The sequence below is a fragment of the Equus przewalskii genome, chromosome 10, assembly GCF_037783145.1.
Source record: "Equus przewalskii isolate Varuska chromosome 10, EquPr2, whole genome shotgun sequence".
Classification (NCBI taxonomy): domain Eukaryota; kingdom Metazoa; phylum Chordata; class Mammalia; order Perissodactyla; family Equidae; genus Equus; species Equus przewalskii.
In genome coordinates this window covers 40,403,384-40,423,300 of record NC_091840.1, presented here as the reverse complement: position 1 = coordinate 40,423,300, position 19,917 = coordinate 40,403,384, and the positions used below count along the sequence as shown (strand labels likewise).

Sequence of the window (19,917 nt, the reverse complement as noted above, 5' to 3'; positions counted from 1 at the left end):
TTCCTGAACTGTTTTAAAACAAATCTCAAGACCATCATATAATTTTATCCACATATACTTCAATAGCTTTCTCTCACTGATAAGGACTTTTTAATAAGCATAACCGCAGCATCGTAGTCAGACCTAACAAAATTAACTATGTACCTTAATTTGATTTAATACCCCTTCTATTTTCAGTTTTCTGTTGCTTCAAATGGTTTGTTCAAATCAGGATCCAAACAGGGTCAGTGTCTTACATTTGATTAATGTCTCTTAAGTTTCTTTTAATCTCTCTAACAATTCCTCACCCTTTTCATGTCATTTGTTTGTTGAAGAACATGAGTCGTTTGTCATAAAATTTCTTGCATTCTGGATTTGGCTGATTGTGTCTTGGTGGAATGTGTTAACGTGTTCCTCTTGCGTGTATTTCTTATAAACTGGCAGTTAGATCTGTGGGCTTGATTAGATTCAGATTCCATTTGGGGCTGGCACGCATGCAGAGGCGGGGCTGTGTACTTCCTATAACATCGTAGCAGGAGATACGTAACGACTGGTTTTCCCACTTTTAGTGATATTAAAATTGATTGATGAGTTCAGTTGTTTTCAGTCTAATCCATCCATTATAAAGGTGCCCCATCGATCTCTTATCTAATGGTATTTTGCAGCCATTATTGATCTTTGTCTAGTAGACTCGTTATTTCATTAGGGCTTAAAAAATGGTGATTTTGTAATTCACTCAGCCTTTCTGAATTTAATAGTTTGAATTTTAAGAAGCAATATTCTTCATCAATTGTTAGGATACTTTGAAATACAATCTGTATAGGAAAAGCATGAGAAATGCTTCATTTTTTCCTTCCATTTATCAGGTCTTAGAGTTATGGTGCTCTAGTAATCTCCAAAGTTGACCAATGAATTTTTGTGTAGTTTTAATTTTTTTAGTATTATTATGAACTCATGGATTTGTATATATTTGATGTGTTTCAATTCTTTGTGTTCATTATTTGCTACTTTTAAGATTTTCTCTTTATCACTAGTTTTAAGCAGTTATGATTATGATGTTCGTTGGTGTAGTTTTCTTCATGTTTTATGTGCTTGGGGTTTGTTGAGTTTCTTGGAGGTATTGGTTTATACTTTTCATCAAATTTGGGGAAATGTCAACCTTTTTTTAACTGAACTATATTTGACATGTAGTGTGTAAATTTAAGATGTACAACATGGTAATTTGATACATTTCTGTATTATACTATGTTTGCCATTATATCAACAATTAGCATCTCTAACATGTTACAATAATTATCATTTCTTTTTAGTGATAGTTTCTTAATTTTGGAATAATTAAGTTATAATCTCTTAGGAAGTTTCTTGGTTATCATACAATATCATTGTCTATTTTCACTATACTGTCCATTAAATCTCTACGATTTATCTGCTAGTCATTGCAAGTTTGAACCCTTGAACAACATCTGTCCTATCCCCCACCCACCCCCATGCCCTGGTAAGCACCATTTTACTCCCCATTTTTATGAGTTTGACTTTTTTAGATTCCACCTATAAGTGATATTGTACAGTACTTGTCTTTCTCTGTCTGAATTATCTCATTTAGCATAATGTGCTCAAGTTCCATCCATGTTGTCACAAATGGCAGGATGTCCTTCTTTCTCATGGCAGAATAATATTCCATTGTGTGTGTGTGTGTGTCTTCTTCTTCATTCTTCATTCGCCCATTGATGGGCACTTAGGTTGTTTCTATATCTTGGTTTTTGTGAATATGCTGCAATAAACATGGGAGTGCATGTATCTCTTTGATATCCTGTTTTCGTTTCCTTTGGATATATACCCAGAAGTGGAATTCCTGGATCATATGGTAGATCTATTTTTAATTTTTTGAGGAATCTCCATATTGTTTTCCATAGTGGCTGAACCAATTTACATTCCCACCAACAGTGTACAAAGGGTCCCTTTTCTCCACGTCCGTGCCAACACTTGTTATCTCTTCAAATATTTTTTCTGTCCTCCTCCCTTCCTTTGGAAACTCCAATTGTGTATATTTTAGACCACTTGAAGCTGTCTTACAGCTCACTGATTGTATGTTCAGTTTTCAGTCTTTCATTTTTCTCTGTGTTTCATTTTGGGTAGTTTCTATTACTATTTAGTCAAATTCACAAATCTCATCTTCTGCAATATTTAGTATGCTGTCCATGCCATCTGGTGTATTTTTCATATCACATATAGTTTTCATTTCTAGAAGCTTGATTTGTGTCCTTTTATATCTTCTGTGGAACCACGTCCAATCTTTCCTGTAGGCTTTTGAACGTATGAAATACAGTTATAATGACTGTTTTAGTGTTTTTGTCTACTAATTCTATCATCTGTGTCATTTCTGAGTTGGTGTCAATTGATGATATTTTTTTCCTCATTATGAATTTGTTTTCCTGCTTTTTTGGATGCCTGTTAATTTTGATTGGCTGTCAGACTTGGTACAGTTTACCTTGTTGGGTGCTAGATATTTCTGTATTCCTGTAACTATACTTGAACTTTATTCTGGGATGCAGTTAAGTTACTTAAAAGCACTGATCTTTTCAGGTCTTTTATGCTGTATTAGGTGACACCATGGCAGCATAAGTCTAGGGCTAATTTTGCCCCATTACTTAAAAACGCTTCTGAGTACTCTGTCCAATGCCCCATTAATTATGAAGTTTGCCATTCTGTCTAGTGGGAAGAGGAACTAGTCCCAGCTATCTGTGAGCCTCAGAGATTATTTCCTTTCATCCTTCGCTGATCATTGCTCAGTTGAAGAGTTGCGGGGGACCCTCTGCAGATTTCCAGAGCTCTCTGTGTGGTTCTCTCCTCTTTGGTATTCTGCCCTGTGAACTCTGTCTGCCTTGGCCTCCCCAGACTACTAGTTCAGTCTCAACTCAGGGAGGCCTCTGAACTGCTTCCTCCTCCTCACTGTGGCCTGGACATTCTCTCAAGGCAATAAGCGAGGCAATCCTTAGGGTTCACCTTGTTGCTTATCTCTCAGGTTTGACTGTCCTGTGTTGCATGATGTCCAAAGTCTTGAAAAGCACTGTTTCATATATCATATTCCATTTTTTGTTGTTATTTCAGATGGGTGGGTAAATCCAGTCTATCTTGGCTAGGAGCAGAACCTTGTCTTTTATCATTTCTTGCTCGTATTGTCCCATCTTGTCTGTCTCAACGGCTAGCAGGAAACGTTTTAATTGGTTTGTGTCCTTTTGACATAGCCCCAGTAATCTTAGATATTTTCCTTGCTTTCAGCCTGGTTAAGATGTCCCAGATCTAGAATTAGCTATTTCTCCAAGGAGCTCATTCTTTTGGTGGGAAATCTTTAAAAATATATATATTGATAAGATTTAGCCAAGTACTTATTGAGTATTTTAAAGTAAAAATTAGCATGTATTTTCTAACACCAATCTTTGGACTGATGCCAGTCCATGATCAAGCAATCCTTGGTCTATGACAAAATTTAAAAACTAGGGACAAAATAGCGAGTTTTTAAATAAACAAATCTACTCAATATAAAGAAAGATTTTTTATGATTATGCACCTCTTACCTTCTGGTGTTAAAATGCCCTATTTTTATGAAACGATAGTGAGATCGATGATAATTTTTTCAAACTCAAAATTTTCAGTAGTTTTTTGAACGCCTATAATATGCAAAGAATATGATAAGATCTGTGGAGATAGGGGTGCAAAAAAAGAGTAGGACAGAGTCTTGGAATTGTGTATACTTGATGGTACATGAACAAGCTGCTCCAAGGCCATATGATAGTAAGTAGGACATGTAAGGACTGAGTCAGGGCTCTCAGAGGGGAGAAAAAGGATGTGCTCTGGAATGAAAACTGGGCACGGTCAGCTCCTGGAGGGTAGAGATCAACCATTTATTTTTTAACTTTGTATTTATCCCTCATAGCATTTCTAGAAAACCATATTATTTGCTTGCAATATCACTTTCTGATAGGGTTAAGCTGAAATTGGACAACAAAGTTACATAATGTGCTCACTGTACTGTTATCACTTTTCCTCCAGCCTCTTCTGACCTCTAGCAGGTGTAGAGAAAGTAATGGAGGGGTTATGAACATTGTTGCTTCAAGAATGTATGTTTCTTTGGAAAAGAGTGTCTTTTCCAAATGACTGATTTTACCCTCTCTACTGGTAGAATAACTGTAACAATACAGAGTATTAAATGTAAGAATGAAGGAAAATTTCTATGTCTTTGATTTTTAGCTGGTAAGAGTAGAAATATAGACTGCGGATAACTCAATCTTGCCATCTGTTCAATTTTTAGAATATTTAAGTGCAATTTTTTTTGGCAGAAAAATTAAGCTCCCCTAGGAAAGTTGTGACATCACCAAGGAAACTGCCTCCACCATCACCACAAAGTAGTGGACCAAAGCGAGCACTTCCACCTAAAACTTTGGCAAATTATTTTAAAGCGTCTTCTAAGCCAAAAAATAGTGAAGAAATAGGAGTGCTTCTGGAAAACAATAAAGGTAAGACATTAAATTGACAAGATAAACTTGACGTCTTTTTAATACTAATGACCCTGATAAATAGAAATCTGATCATATTTCATGAGTTCCTATTGTTCTTTATTAAACCTCAGCTACCCCAAAGGTCCTCCATATAGGAGTTTTGATATTTTGTTTCAGTTTTAATAGGGGATTTCAGTTTGAGCTTATTCTGTGGAAATATCTAGTGTTCTATTAAAAGGTGATTTTTATCTAAAATATTAATATTTTATTTGTGCAGGAATCAAAAATTCGTTTGAACAGAAGCAAATTATTCAGGCTAAACCTACAAACACAACTAATTCAAATGTCAAAGAATTTGGAGCTGAGGAACCCAACAGGAAAAATGCAACATCTCTCATTCTTTTTGAAGAGGTAGGCTTACAGAAGTAGACATTTTTGATATCTCGTGATAAAAACTTATTCTAAAGATTACTGTATGTGTTACTATGAAGTATTGTAAAATGGCCAAGAAAGTCAGGAATACTTGAATCTATTTGAAATTAAAGTGAATGAAACTGTCAATCATAGAATTTTTCAGGAAGAGGATTAATGCAACTCACGCTTATTAATTATTGTTCAATGATTGTAGAAATTATTCTGACTTATACTTATCCAGTTATAGGTGCCTGCATTTCTTTGGTTTTAATGTTTGATAATTTTTTTACTCTTTTAAGAGTGTAAGGCATTGTAAGCTTTCAGCCTGGGCTGAATTCATACTGTTCATAAATTCATAAATTTTGTCTCTAACAAACGTAGTGTGTATCTACTATGTATACAGAACTGATTTCCAGCAAGTATATTGTTGCTTAATACAATTAATTTTCTAATAAATGTTCTTAGGTTGATGTCATTTTTGAAGAAGATGCTGGGTTTTTGAATGCAATCAAAACATTCATGGCAACAACTAAAAGACCTGTAATCCTTACTACAAGTGGTAGGTAACAATGATTTTACAATTAATAACTTTTGGTTAAAATATTTTGGGAAAGCTTCTAATTTTAGTTAGAAATGTTCCTTTAAAAGGAGCTAGTAAATTGTCTTTTTTTCTAAATTGAGGAGGCTCCTAGGTCATTTTTTAAATTAAGAACTATTCAAATTTGCAATTGATTTGCAGCCTTGAAACATTATAAAATTAATATATTACCTTGCAAATAGCAGTGACTTTAAAAATGGCTACTACTTTGAATCACTGTGTTGGATTTTCGATATTTAGGAAGCTGACAACAGCCTCGAATGCCGATAGAGATTCATGAACTAACTGGGGAAGGGGTTTTGGTAGGGAAATAAAAGATCCTTCTTTTTGCCTCTTCTGCATACCTATAATTAGATCACCAAACCTCATTCACTGGTCAAAATTTTTTATGGAACTCAACTTTTTTGCAGTTCCTTAATATTGAACTTAGCCATTCCTCAACCCCTGATAACACTTATGGATTATTGCATATTTCAGGTAAAGTAAGCTGTCATCAACCTAACAATTGGTTCAGCTTCCCAATAATTAGCATTAAATGTTTAATTTTAAAACTCATACAATTTCTTTTTTTGTTATCAATTTTGTATTGTAATATCATTTTCTGGTATTTTCATTGCAAATATTCAGTGGAATATCTCTGCTATGGATTTCTATAGGAAAATGTCTTTTATGTTAAATTCCACTTAGAAATTAATGGCCCATTTGACAGTTAGTTATTGTACTATAAAAATATCAATAAAAGGGGCTGGTCTCGTGGCCGAGTGGTTAAGTTCGCGCGCTCCGCTGCAGGCGGCCCAGTGTTTCGTCGGTTCGAATCCTGGGCGCGGACATGGCACTGCTCGTCAGACCACGCTGAGGCGGCGTCCCACATGCCACAGCTAGAGGAACCCACAACGAAGAATACACAACTATATGCACTGGGGGGCTTTGGGGAGAAAAAGGAAAAAATAAAATCTTTAAAAAAAAAAAAAAAAAAATATCAATAAAAATCATGTTCATCAAGTTACTATACCAAGTTAAATGGTAGTTTACGTAAAAGATCTTAGTAACTTTAGGTCAAGACAGAAATTCCATTCCTTGATGATTTATAATTTGCATGATGTTTTATTTTTATTACTGATGAAATACAGAATGTTTTAATAGAAAAAGTATAACTGGAAAAAGTAATTTAGTAGTCTTAGTGTTATTAAAAAAGTATTTTTTTCCCCTGTAGATCCAACATTTAGTTTAATGTTTGATGGCAGCTTTGAAGAAATTAATTTCAATACTCCTTCGCTGGTAAGTTTTGAATTTTGACAATCATAAATTACATATCACAATTATATAAAAGATAGTTTATTATGATAGTTACAATTTAAAAATCTAGCTACTAAGGGATATGTTAAAGTTTTTGAGTTTTAGGAAACTTCTGATTATTATATTTATTTTTTTGCTTTAAAAATATTTTTTTCAAAATTCAAATACTCAAATTTTTACTATATTCCAATGTTCATTAGGTTTTTTTAATAATAATAGAGCTGTATTGAGGTGAAATTTGCATACAGTTAAAATGCACTTAAGTATACAATTTGATAAATATTACCATGTATAAACATCCATGTAACCATCACTCAGATCAAAATTTAGAACATTTCCATCACCTCCAAAAGTTCCCTTGGGCCCGTTTTAGTCAGCACTCCCCTACCCACCAGAGGTAACCACTACTTTAATGCATATCAACTTTAATATTATTGTCTATTCTGAAATTTCAAATAATAGGAAACATTGTGTGTCTTTTTATATCTGGTTTCTTCCACTTAATGTTTTTTTGATTTATCCATGCTATTCTATCAGTGAAATTGTTGAGTCATATGCGTTATGTTATGTGTTTAATTTTTTAAGAATCTGTCAAATAGGTCTCTAGTGCATGAGAATTCTGGCAGCTATTGTCAGTCTTTCTAACTTTAGCCACGGTAGTGATATCCATCTGTGTGTTTGTAATTGTACTTGCGTGTGTGTTTGCGTTTTGTTAATTAGCTTTATCTGAGTATAATTTGTATATAGTAAAATTCACCCACTTTAAGTGTATAGTTCAATGAATTTTCACAAATGTTGATATAGAATGAGTCCATCAAGATAGAGAACATTTCGATTTCCTCAGAAAGTTCCCTTGGGCTCCATTGTCTTGTCCTTTCTCCTAAACCCTCGGCCCTGGCAACTACCAGTCTGTTTTCTGTCACTATAATTTTGCCTGTTGTAGAATTTCATGTAAATGGAATCTTATGTTAGCGTTTTTTATTTAGTTTCTTTTATACACCATAGTGCTTTTTCAGATTGATTCATGTTACCTGTGTCAGTAGTTCTTTCCTTTTTATTAATGAGCAGTATTCCATTGTATGGCTATACCTCACATACATGAATTTGTGTCTGTCGTCTTCACCCGTTGATAGACATTTGGGTTGTCTATGGTTAAACTATTATAAATAAAGCTGCTATGAATATTCGCATTAAAGGTTTTATCTGGACATATAGTTCCATTTCTTTTACTTAAATACTTACAGATGGAATTGTTGTTCTGATTAACATTATAAGAACCTGACAAACTGTTTCTGAAGTTTTCCAACGATTTGCATTCCCATCAGCAAAGTATGAGAGTCCAGTTGTTTTTCATATACTCACCAGGATTTGGAATTGTCCATTTATTTCATTTTGTCCATATTAATAATTATGTATTGATATCTCATTGTGGTTTTAATTTGCATTTCCTTAATGACTATTAGGTTGAGCAACTTTTCATGTGTCCATTTGCCACCTGTCTTTCTTCTTTGGTGAAGTATCTTCAAATCTTTTGCCCATTTTTTAAATCGGTTGTCTTCTTACTGAGTTTTAGCAGTTCTTTGTATATATTCTGGATACAAGTTTGTACTGGATATGTGTTTTGTAAATATTTTCTCCCAGTTTGTGGCTTACCTTTACATTTTTTTAATTGTAAAGAGTTTTGTTTTTAATTTTGATGAAGCCCAGTTAACCAAGTTTTTCTTTTATGGTTCATAGTTTTTAGGAAATCTTTAGGGGCCGGCCCCATGGCCGAGTGGTTAAGTTTGCGTGCTCCACTTTGGTGGCCCAGGGTTTCACCGGTTCAAATCCTGGGTGAGGACATGGCACCACTCATCAAGCCATGCTGAGGCGGCATCCCACATGCCACAGCTGCAGGGACCCACAACTAAAAATACACTACTATGTACTGGGGGGCTTTGGGAGAAAAAGAAAAAAAATAAAATCTTTAAAAAAAAAAAAAGAAATCTTTACCAAACTCCAGCTTACGAAGATTTTTTCTTAGAAGTTTTGTAGTTTTAGCTCTTGCATACAGATCTTTTATCTATGTATAGTAAAGTTTTATAGGTAATGTGAGGTAAGACATAAGATTCATTTGTTTTCCACAGATATCCAGTTGTTCCAGCACTGCTTGTTGAAAAGACTATCTTTTTTCTATTGAATTACTTTCCAGTTTTGTCATAAATCGATAGACTGTGTATGTCTTACTGTGTTCTCTTTATCTGTGTGAAATACGGCATTGTCTTGATTACTCTAGCTCTTTAGCAAGTCTGGAAGTCAAGTAGTGTAAGTCCTCCAATTTTATTCTTTTGCAAAATTGTTTTGTCTATCATGTCATTAATTTCTCTCTTAATTTTAGAAACAATTTGTCAGTTTTTACAGTTTATTTTGGTGTTTTGGTGGAAATTGCATTGAATCTATGAGTCAGTTTCAGGAGAACTGACATTTTAACAATATTGAGTTTTCTGATTCATGAACAGTTTTTTTAGGAGAGGGGTTTAACATTCAGCAGTGTTTTGTAGTTTTCATTGTAGAGACCTTGCACATATTTTGTTAAACTTAGTCCTAAAGATTTAATGTTTTTTGATGTTATTGTGAATGGTATTTTTAAGATTTCAATTTCCAGTTGTTTATTGCTGGTATGTAGAAGTACAATTGATTTTTGTATCCTGTGAGCTTGTTAACCTGGTTTGTTAGTTCTAGTAGTAGATTGTCTTTAGAATTTTCTGTATTGATGGTCATGTAAGTTAAAACGACTTTTGGGGCCGGCCCCGTGGCCAAGTGGTTAAGATCTCGCTCTCTGCTTCGGCGGCCCAGGGTTTCGCCGGTTCAGATCCTGGGCCCAGACATGGCACCGCTCATCAGGCCACGTTGAGGCGTCCCACATGCCACAACTGGAGGGACCCACAACTAAAAATATACAACTGTGTGCTGGGGGGGATTTGGGGAGAAAAAGCAGAAAAAAAAAAAAAGATTGGCAACAGCTGTTAGCTCAGGTGCCAATCTTTAAAAAAAAGAAAAGTCTTTTATTTTTCCTTTTCAATCTGTACCTTAATTTCTTTTTGCCACATCCCAGTGGCTAATGCCGGTGTACCTTCAGTATGCTGTCGAATGCAAGTTAGAACGGACATCTCTGCCTAGCTCCTGATGTTGAGGGGGAAGCATTCATTCTTTGACCACTGAGTGGATATTAGCTGTGTATTTTCATAGATGCTCTTTATCAGTTAGCTGAAAGTTTTTATCGTGATTGGTGTTGACTTTTGCCAACTACTTTCTCTGTTTTTTGAGTCAATCATGTGGTTTATCTTTTTAATTCTATTAATATGGTGAATTGATTGATTTTTGAATGTCGGATCAGCCTTACAATTCTTGGGATGATATGGTCCTGATGTGTTATGTCCTTTACGTCTTTCTGGATTTGATTTGCTCATATTTTGTTATGGATTTTTTCTCTACATTCATGAAAGATATTGGTGTGTAGTTTCTAGGCTACATGAAGTGGATTAGGACGTATTTTTTATTAGTTTCTGTAGAGATTAAAATATATGTTCTTAGCTTTTCATAGTGTATTTAGCATTAATATTGAATGAATTTACGGAGAATTTGAGAACCTTGCAAAAGTATAAGTCCTTTTACCATCCTTCTATCCTTTATGCTTTAGTTTTCAAATGTTTTACATTTACATACATTATAAACTCTAACTATTCTATTTTTTTGCTTTAGCCAGTCAAATATGTTTTAAAGAAATTAAGAGGGTAAAAAGTTGACTTTTATGTTTACTCATATAATTATGATTTCTGATGTTCTTCCTTCCTTTCCGAAGATCTCACTTTCTTTGCTTTTGTTTCTCTTCAGCCTGAAGAACTTCACTGGCAATTCTTATAGAGCAGGTCTGCTGACAAAGGATTATATTAAGTTGCTTTTACCTGAAAATGTCTTTATTTTATTTCATTCTCAAAGGATGTTTTCCCTCGATGTAGAAATCTGGGTTCTCAATTTTTCCATCAGTACTTTGACGAGGTCATCCCACTGTCTTTTGGTCACTCTTTTTTCTGATTATAAGTCAGCAGTCTTTTTTTGGTTTCATACATAATATGTCATTTTTTTCTGGATGCCTTCAAGATATTCTCTTTAACTTTGTTTTCAGCAATTTGCCTGTGATGTGCTTAGGTGTTATTTTTCTTCATATTTATCCTGCCTGTGGTTCTTGGATATCTACAATTCTTAAATATATGTCATTCCTCCAATTAGGGAAGTTTTTAACATTTTTCAAATTTATTTTATGCCCATTTTCTCTCTTTTTCCTTCCTGGGAATTTAATTTCAGGTATGTTAGACATTTTACATTGTCCCACATGTCACTGAAGCATGCTGTTCATCCTCCCTGCCCCTAGTTTTTTTTTGTTTATACTTCTTATTTGATCATTTATGTTGCTTTATCTTCGAGTTTGCTGACACTTTTTTTTTCTGCCACCTCCATTCTTACATGTGGCCCATCCGGTGAAATTTTTGTTCTGATATTATCATTTTTAGTTTTACAATTTCCTTTTTTATAATTTCTGTTTTTCTGCTGAGATTTCCTGTTTGTTTATTATGAGCATGTTTTCCTTAAGCATAGTTTTACCAGCTGTTTTAAAACTCTTTGCTAATTCCAACATCTTCGTCATCTTGTGGTCAGTCTCTATTGATTGATTGTCCTGTCTCTGAGGTCTTGGTTACTTTTCCTATTTCTCTTGTGTGTTTAGCAATTTTAGATTTTTATCCCCTACCTTATGAATGATATGTTGTAGATACTCTGGATTCTGTTGTGTTCCTTTGAACAAGTATTCTCTTGTAGTATGTAGCAGCTGAGATTTCTGTTTAGTTCTTTTAGTTTGGGTTGGGATGCTTTGAGACAGGCCCACATACATGAAGTTCAAGCATCAACCAATGATTGTGTTCTCTTTTATGGCTAGAATTTCCATTTCTCTACTTTCATGGACCTCCCCTCTCGCTTTCCAGCTGCTGCAGTCATCCCAAACTCTGTCCTCTGGTTCAAACCAGTATCACTGTGAGTTTCTGTTTGAGTTTTAACCACCACTGCTGCAGCCTGCCTTCAGCCAGAAATCACCTTGAGAAAAGGGAGAGGGGGTTGAGGTTCGGACTTAATTAGTCTGAGGGGCAGCTTGGGCCTCCAGAGTTATAAAGGCTCATCAGGTGATTATAATGTGTAGCCGAGGTTGGGAACCACTGCTCTAAATGTGCTCTAAGCCTGGAGTTAGACTTGCTATTGAAAAGCGGGAAGCAGAGACTTTGTATGTACTTTGGGCAAAGCTGCTAAAGATTTGAGTGACTTGGTAATGTGGCTCTCTACTCTCCTCCTTTTAATATGTATGATAGTAATTGAAAGCACATACTCTAGAGCAGTCTGCCTGGGTTTGATCCTGGCTCTACTGTGTAACCTTGCAAAAGTTGCTTAACCTGACTGTTGCTTAGTTTCTGCAACTGTAAAATGTGGAATTAAACTGTGTTTGCTGTGGTCTGAATGTTTGTGTCCCCACCCCAAATTCATATGTTGAAATCCTAATGCCTGATGTAATGGTACTAGTACTGGGGCCTTTGGGAGGTGCTTATGTGGTGAGGGTGGAGCCCTCAGGAATGGGATTAGTGCCTTACAAAGGAGTCTCTAGAGAGCTGCCAGCACCTTCCGCCATGCGAGGATGCGGTGAGAAGGAACCAGCTTTGAACCAGAAACAGGGCCCTCATGAGAACGTGACCAATGCTGGCACCTTGATCTAGGTCCTCCATCTTCCAGAACTGTAAGAAATAAATTTCTCTTGTTTATGAACTAAAATAATTAATTAATTAATTATTTTTAAAAAGAGAGAGAGGGGGAATTCACTCGGGGCCATTTCCTTTGTCCAAGTGTGATTTCCTTCATTTGTCTTCTGCCTCTGGTTGCTCTCTTGTGCTTTCAGGTAGTTGGTTTTTTATATTTATTTGCAGTTGATTATAGAGTTTATTGTTATCAATGGCAGGGTTTGTCTGATAGTAGGTACTCCTTTGTTGTTGAAAGCAGAATTCCTAGTTTGTGGGAGCAGAAGTTCCAGAAGTGTGCAGGAGTAATGTACATATATAGAATAAAGTCAATGATTTCATAGGGGAAAACATTTTTTTAATTGTCTTGTTTAGTAAAGTAAAAGGTCTTGTAAAACCTGTGAAACGTAAATATAATTTTGTTTTAGCTTTTCAAGGTAAAAAGCTTTCTATAAACAACAATGGGAAGAGAATTGTATATGTTTTGCTGTTTTACAAAAAATATTAGAGCAATATTAGTGGAACGTTAAATAAAATGAAAAAATTTACTTGGTCCATTTATCTTCCAACAAATCATAGTTATTTCATTTTTTCCCTTCTATTTCTTGTTTGCATACGTTTATGCTTTTCTGTATGCATTGGTTCAATTTTCTAACTCTGGTTTTAAAAAATCATATAATAAGTATTTTTCAGGCTTATTATAGTATTCATCTTTATAATTTTAATGGCTGTAAAATATTCCATCAAGTTGTACCATTATGTCATCCTAAGGGGTTTTCTCAAGTTTTAATAAAATTGCCTCCAGGCTTCAGGTTGGAGAATGTCCCATAAGTTTCCTTGCTGTCTTAGACTATATACAGTTAATAAAAGAAGTATATGTAAATGCTTTTAATTTGGTAGTATATTCCTTTATATCTTTCTAGATCAGTTTCATTCTCAGTAAGAGCTTAAGATACTGTGAATTTTAGCAGAATCTGTCTTTCTTTTAGATATGTATTATTGCTGTACTTCTGTTAACTATGCAACTGAACATGCCTCTTCCCTCTCCTCTGTCGCTCTGTCTCTCAGCTGAATGTCGCCAGCTACCTGCAGATGATCTGCTTGACTGAAAATTCTAGAACCGACGTGAAAGACGTCGTGACGCTGCTAACTGCCAATGCTTGTGACATCAGGAAAAGCGTCCTTTATTTACAGTTCTGGATTAGAAGTGGAGGTGGATCTTTAGAAGAAAGGCCTTTATCCCTTCGTCGTAAGTTGATCTGTTATAAAAGAAATTTCTATAATGAGACCCTATGTTAAAATATATGCTATATCAAAATATTTCAAAGAGTATAAACATTGTGAGCATCCAGGTGTCATGTCAATCTTAAAAGTAAACATGCGTATGTCAACTTTGTTGATGGAAAGTTTTGTGAATGTGAAATGTGAGTAAATAGAATTAAACTGCACCTGGAACAAATTTATACAAACTTATACATTTATAAACATATAGTTTCTTATAAAAAAATGTAATTATATTATTTAGAAACTTCCTTTTTTCACTTATTAAAAAACATTGGTGATTTTTCCATATATGTAAATTCTTTTTATATGACTGTATTATAAGTTCCCTTTCAGCTTCTTCAATAGTCTATAGTTCTATTTTTCCTAAGAACTTCATTATTTCAGAAATGCTTTATTTTATTTCTCATTGATCTTCAGTCATCGTAACCTAATTCAAGTCACAGACATTTATTGAGGACTTTCTCCATGCCAGGTCCTGTGTTTACATGAATAAGACATGGTTCCTTCTCTGAAGAAGTTCATAGTTTGTGGTTTCCATGCTCCATAGTCACAGTTCTGTAGTTACAGATCCTGCTCTGGGAAATACACAAATATTTAAATAAAACCAAGGTGAAGTTCTGTAATATTAATCCCTATCAGTTTTTTTCTTTGATTAGTTCAAATTTTTAATATATTCTTTTTCAAAGTAGACAAACATATATTTAATTCAATGTAAGCTAGTAGCTTTATTTCTTGGAAGTAAATATGATAAGTAAGACATGGAATATATCCTGTTATAAAAAATTAGTTAATAACTATTGCCATACGACTGGATATAAAATGCTATACCAAGAACTTCAGAAGACAAAAACCAAGCATAACGTTGTTTCTTTTCTTGAAGATCTTATATGCATTTTATTCCTGTTGTTTTTAAAAAACACAGATACACACTCATTGGAAATTCAAACAGTGCAGATGGATAATAAAGTACAAAAGTCAAAGATCTTCCCCACTTCTTAAAGGTAGCCACTGTTAGACTTTTTATCTATGCATATACAAATATTGCTACCTACTGACTTAGCCAAATTGACCAATACTATATATATTGTTAAACAATTTTGTTTTTTACTTAACAATTTATTGTCAGAGCATACTGTTTTATCGCTTTTTCACAGCTGCGTGCTAGAATGGATGTGACATAATTTAATTAACCATTGACTATTAGGGGACTTTTAAGTTATCTTGAGTTTGTCATTAAAGCATGCAGTGAATATCTTTATACATATATCCTTGAGCACGTCTGTGAGTATTTCTGTCAGAATTCTAGAAGTGTGGTTGCTGGGCCAATGCTATATACATTTTACATTTTGATAGGTGTTGCCAGATTGCCCTCCAAGAAAATTGTATGGATTTATGCTCCTATGAATAGTTTCTTATGGCCCTTTTATGTGTACCTCTGACAAAACTAGGTTTTAGTTGTTTTAATTTTGCCAATTTAAAAGGTGAAAAATAAAGAATATCTTGTTTTAATTTGCATTTCGTGATTACTAGTGAAATAGCACATCTTTTTGTGAGTTTATTGGACATTTATACGTCTTCTGTGACTTGCCCGTTCACAGTCCTTGCACTTTTTCCTGTTGGATTGCTTTATAAGCCCACCCCACCCCACCCCACCCCCACTTAACCTGTGCACACTAGAAATCAGGTTTGTATTGTACTCTTTATGAATTACATACATATGTGGAGAAGAACAAAATGGGAGTATAGGTCCACAAAAGATGCCAAAGAATCTTAGATTTTAAATAATTGTTTGGTACAATTTGTTAAAAATATAGATAGCTAAATTTTCTTTTATTAATTTTGTAGGAGGAAATAGCAGAAATGTACAACCTGTTTGCTCTGAAGATGGCCCTGATTCCAAAAATAACACTAAAAATACTAAAAGGAATCCTACAGACCTTCCTAAATGTGACACAGGCTGTGTTGAGACCTTGTTTGGCCTTAAGAACATTTTTTCCCCTTCTGAAGACTTATTTTCATTTTTAAAGGTATTTTCAGTGTATGGTTTGGAATGTTAAATTTATGTTCCTTTTCATCTTCTCAACCCTCACTCTATGTTTTGAATCTTAGGGTTAACTTAAATTTGCCTATAATTTTTATAGGCTTCAGATTTCTTATTTTAATACATTGTACCATTTTGACAAATGGTACACAGGCATTGCTCTAAATGCACATCACAGGATTTAGAATAGAACTTAGAAATAGCTCAGATAAAAAAGACAATTTCAGGGGCTGGCCCTGTGGCATTGTGGTTAAGTTTGGCATGCTCCAGGTTCACAGGTTTGGATCCCAGGCGTGGACCTACACCACTCATCAGCATTGCTGTGGCAGCAACCCACATACAAAATAGAGGAAGACTGGCATAGATGTTAGCTCAGGGCTAATCTTCAATAAAAAAGAGGAAAATTGGCAACAGATGTTAGCTCAGTGCAAATCTTCCCCAGCAAAAAAAGGAGACAATTTCATAAAAGTAGTTTTTAAACAGATGAGCTTCTAATTATTGAACTGGAGTGTATACTGAATATCAGAGAATTATAATTCTTCAAATTAACAGTCTAAATTTATTTTTTAGACTCACAGTGCTATTTTGATGTATTAAGGGATTATAGGTTAATAAAATTATTAGTGACTCATTACTTTGAGGATAGAATAGGGATGACACTATATTCATATGTGTAGAAAAATGTTGAGAGTATGTACTGTTATAACATTTCTTTACTCAAAATTATTTTTCAGCAGAAAATCAGAACAAAGGAAGAATGGCATAAGCTCATCCAGCTTCTTACAGAATTCCAAATGCGGAATGTCGATTTCTTATATAGTAACCTTGAGTTCATTCTACCATTGCCTGTTGATATCATTCTAGAAACAGAAAACTTAGGTGGTTCATCAGTAAGTGTGGACACCAGTGCAGCAACAAAAAATATGAAGTGTCTTGCTAGGAGACATTCTGAAGGAGAGAAGCCATTGAAAAAGTCACAAAAAAAGAAACGTAAGAAAAAGATGGTAATCCTGGATGATAGTGACTTATTTGACACAGGATTGGACTTTCCTGATGAATTCATTAGCCTTTCCTCTGCATCTTCTTCCTCAAATTCACAAGAAAGCAAAGCCAGAGATAAAGGAAGCAATCCACAGACAAAGAAACTAAACAAATGTTTAGAGTCTAACACTGAATCTGTTCCTTGTCCTCCTAAAACACCAGCAGAAAAAACATGTTCTGCCCTGGTTTCTCACTGTTTAAATTCTCTCACTGAGTTCATGGATAATATGTCCTTCTTAGATGCCCTTTTAACTGACGTAAGGGAACAAAAGGACTTTGGTAAAAATGACTTCACTTGGACAAATGGGAAGGTTAAAAGCGGACTTTGTGATGAGTTTAGTCTTGAGGGTAGCGATGGATGGACGTCTCCGAGCTCTGGAGAGTTAAAGGCAGCTGTAGAAGCGCTCAGCTTCACTAAGTGTTCTTCTGCTATTTCAAAAGCATTGGAAACCTCCTTGAATTCTTGCAAGAAATTAGGAAGAGATCCCACGAAAGAGCTTACTTTTTGTGTTTCACAAAAGCGCAACAACGTACACTTCAGTCAGTCAGCCGCTGATTTAGAGTAAGTCTTACTTCCTTTTACTTTTAATTTTTCAATAATAAATGGTAAAGGGGAAATTATTAGTTTCTTTCTTCTTACTAATTTTGAAATGCTGGGCTTTGTTGATCATGGTAAGCCCTTAATATTAATAATCTAGCTTCTAATGAGACAGTTAAGGAGAGCAGCCTGATTGCTGGGAAAGGAAATAGGAGATTCAGGGGCTAGATTTGGGAGACTCGTGAATGACAGGGAAAGGGGTTGGATTTGCTGTGGCAGACGACAGGTAGCGTTAAAGACTCTTCAGCACGGGAGTGGAGTGATCGCTCTGTTGAAAGTGATGTAAGAAGTTCCTCTGGAATCCAGTTAGTCTACTCGAGACCAGAAGCAGGGAGAAGCGGAGCCCAGAAGCTGTTGTGTTTGGGATTGTTGCATTTTTATTGAGCATTAAAAATAAAGAGTAATGCAATCCTTTTCATTGACAGCAGTGCTTGGAAGAGGATAGCAGTCATCAAAGGTGTGTTTTCCAGCCGATCTCTTCTGAACCTGGGTAATAGACAAGCTAGTGTAATTGAATACTTGCCAACTCTTCGAAACATTTGTAGGACTGAGAAGCTAAAAGAACAAGGAAAAAGTAAAAGAAGGTAAAGGCTCTATAAAAATAACATTTTAGATAGCTATTTCAATATTATTAAATATTTGCATCTAATGGAAATATTGATATTAAATTGTATTTTTCCTTGTAATTTTGACAGGTTCTTGCACTATCTTGAAGGAATTCATCTTAACATTTCAAAAGAGACTGTGAACACTTTGGCAGCTGGCTTCCCTTAATGTTCCCTGTTAACAATGCCGTGTACAGATTATCATGTGGCCTTTAAGATACATTTTTATATTGATTTTCGTGGAAGAGTTTAGTTCTCTAAGTGTACATTTGAAACAGACTTTGTATATTTTTATTAGTGTGCAAATATTTAAAGTGAAAAATTTGAGTTACAAATTGTATTTATGATTGTGGTAGTATTTTTTTAATGGATTTCTTGTATTATCTGATTTAGCTTTGTTGGACTATTTTTGTATGTGACTGAGCTGTTTCTAGGAGCTAGAGTTCGTTAAGATATTTGTAAAGATGTTTCAATGCTAAACTAATCTGTAATTTTTCCCTTTCCTGTTACCCTTAATCCACCTCTCTCCAACAAAGTGTCGGTACTCTGTCAAGTGGTAAATATGAATCACCTAGGTGATAATCTTTTTTTAAATAAGTTTACACAATCCAAAATACAAAATTACGTATGTAATACATAAGAAAACTTCTAGAAAAGACATTATGCTTCATTTTTCTAAGTAAAATCTTCCTGATCAGTTTTTCAGTGTGCTTCTCCAGCATATTTTACCATTGAATCATTGAACGTTGATAAAGTGAAATCAAGATTATCAATTGTAGTTTTCATAAATGTTTTTCAGCAACCATACATATGTGATATCTTGTATATTTTGCCAACTCGTCATTTGCCTTGTACATTTTTCTTGTATTTTTATATCATTGATGTTTTATTTCATAAAGATATTAATGATGTTAATATATCTATTTTGGACAAACTGCTCTTCATTAAAACTGTAACAAAGAAGGTTTCAACTATAGGATTTCTACGTAGCCATTTCCACTTGAGGTTGTTTTTGGAGAAAGTATGTATTTTTAATTACAAGATTTTAAAATACCACATTTCACTTAAAATAATTTTTGCAATCAGATAATCAAGTGAATCTGAAAATAGTTTCCTATTTCAAGTGTTTATATTACATATTAATCAGTTATGTTATCTGGTGAATTACATTTTCAACTCAAAAGGTAGGGATCCTAGTTTTGTACAGTTGAAAGATAGAGATGTATACCTGTCTATAAATGTGTATGAAGATGTTTTTACCTCTTATTTGTTCAACTTACCTTTTCTTGTGCTGATAGTATGTTGATTTAATTAAAGGCTAAAGCTAAGAGGCTTTATGCAATATTTAAATAGGAGTTCTAGAAGTAATCATCTGGGTGAGTATGGATATTGTGCAGCTTTGGCTATAGGCTGTATCTTATATGTTTCATCCCTGTACAACAGAGAGAATAAGATCTGAAGCTTTTTTTATTTTTAATGTACAGATTTATTTTTTTCTACTGAATACAAGAGTTCGGTACCTAAGCACTTGCTTGTTAATTTGGTCTTTTTTCATTAGAAAATTATAATTCTCAATAATTGAGAAACCAAAAAAAAGCTCCATAGAATTGTATTTAAATGATGAAAAATCAAGAAATAATGGGGATATTTTCCTAAGAGACATGTTTCATATCTTTTTTTTTTGGTTTAGCATAATTTGGGGAAGACATTTTTTTCTCAATTCTTAAAGATGATAAGTTCCTGTAAGATTTA

At 34.3% G+C, this 19,917-nt stretch overlaps 1 protein-coding gene across 4 annotated transcripts in view; it reads left to right on the top strand.

The window, feature by feature from the left end:
* The window catches only part of ATAD5 (ATPase family AAA domain containing 5), a 39,685-nt gene extending 19,996 nt beyond the window's left edge, over nt 1–19,689 (top strand). The window contains exons 15-23 of one of the 4 annotated variants that reach the window (XM_070562605.1): nt 4,317–4,493; nt 4,753–4,886; nt 5,355–5,448; nt 6,701–6,765; nt 13,665–13,845; nt 15,726–15,907; nt 16,659–17,524; nt 17,989–18,144; nt 18,256–19,689. In XM_070562605.1, the coding sequence (XP_070418706.1) occupies nt 4,317–4,493; nt 4,753–4,886; nt 5,355–5,448; nt 6,701–6,765; nt 13,665–13,845; nt 15,726–15,907; nt 16,659–17,524; nt 17,989–18,144; nt 18,256–18,334 (1,934 nt within the window). In that variant the 3' untranslated portion in view covers nt 18,335–19,689. Of the gene's footprint in view, nt 1–4,316; nt 4,494–4,752; nt 4,887–5,354; nt 5,449–6,700; nt 6,766–13,664; nt 13,846–15,725; nt 15,908–16,655; nt 17,525–17,985; nt 18,145–18,255 lie in introns of all 4 variants that reach the window. The other 3 variants (XM_070562604.1, XM_070562603.1, XM_070562602.1) reach the window with 3 other exon arrangements.
* Nucleotides 19,690–19,917: the final 228 nt, after the last annotated feature.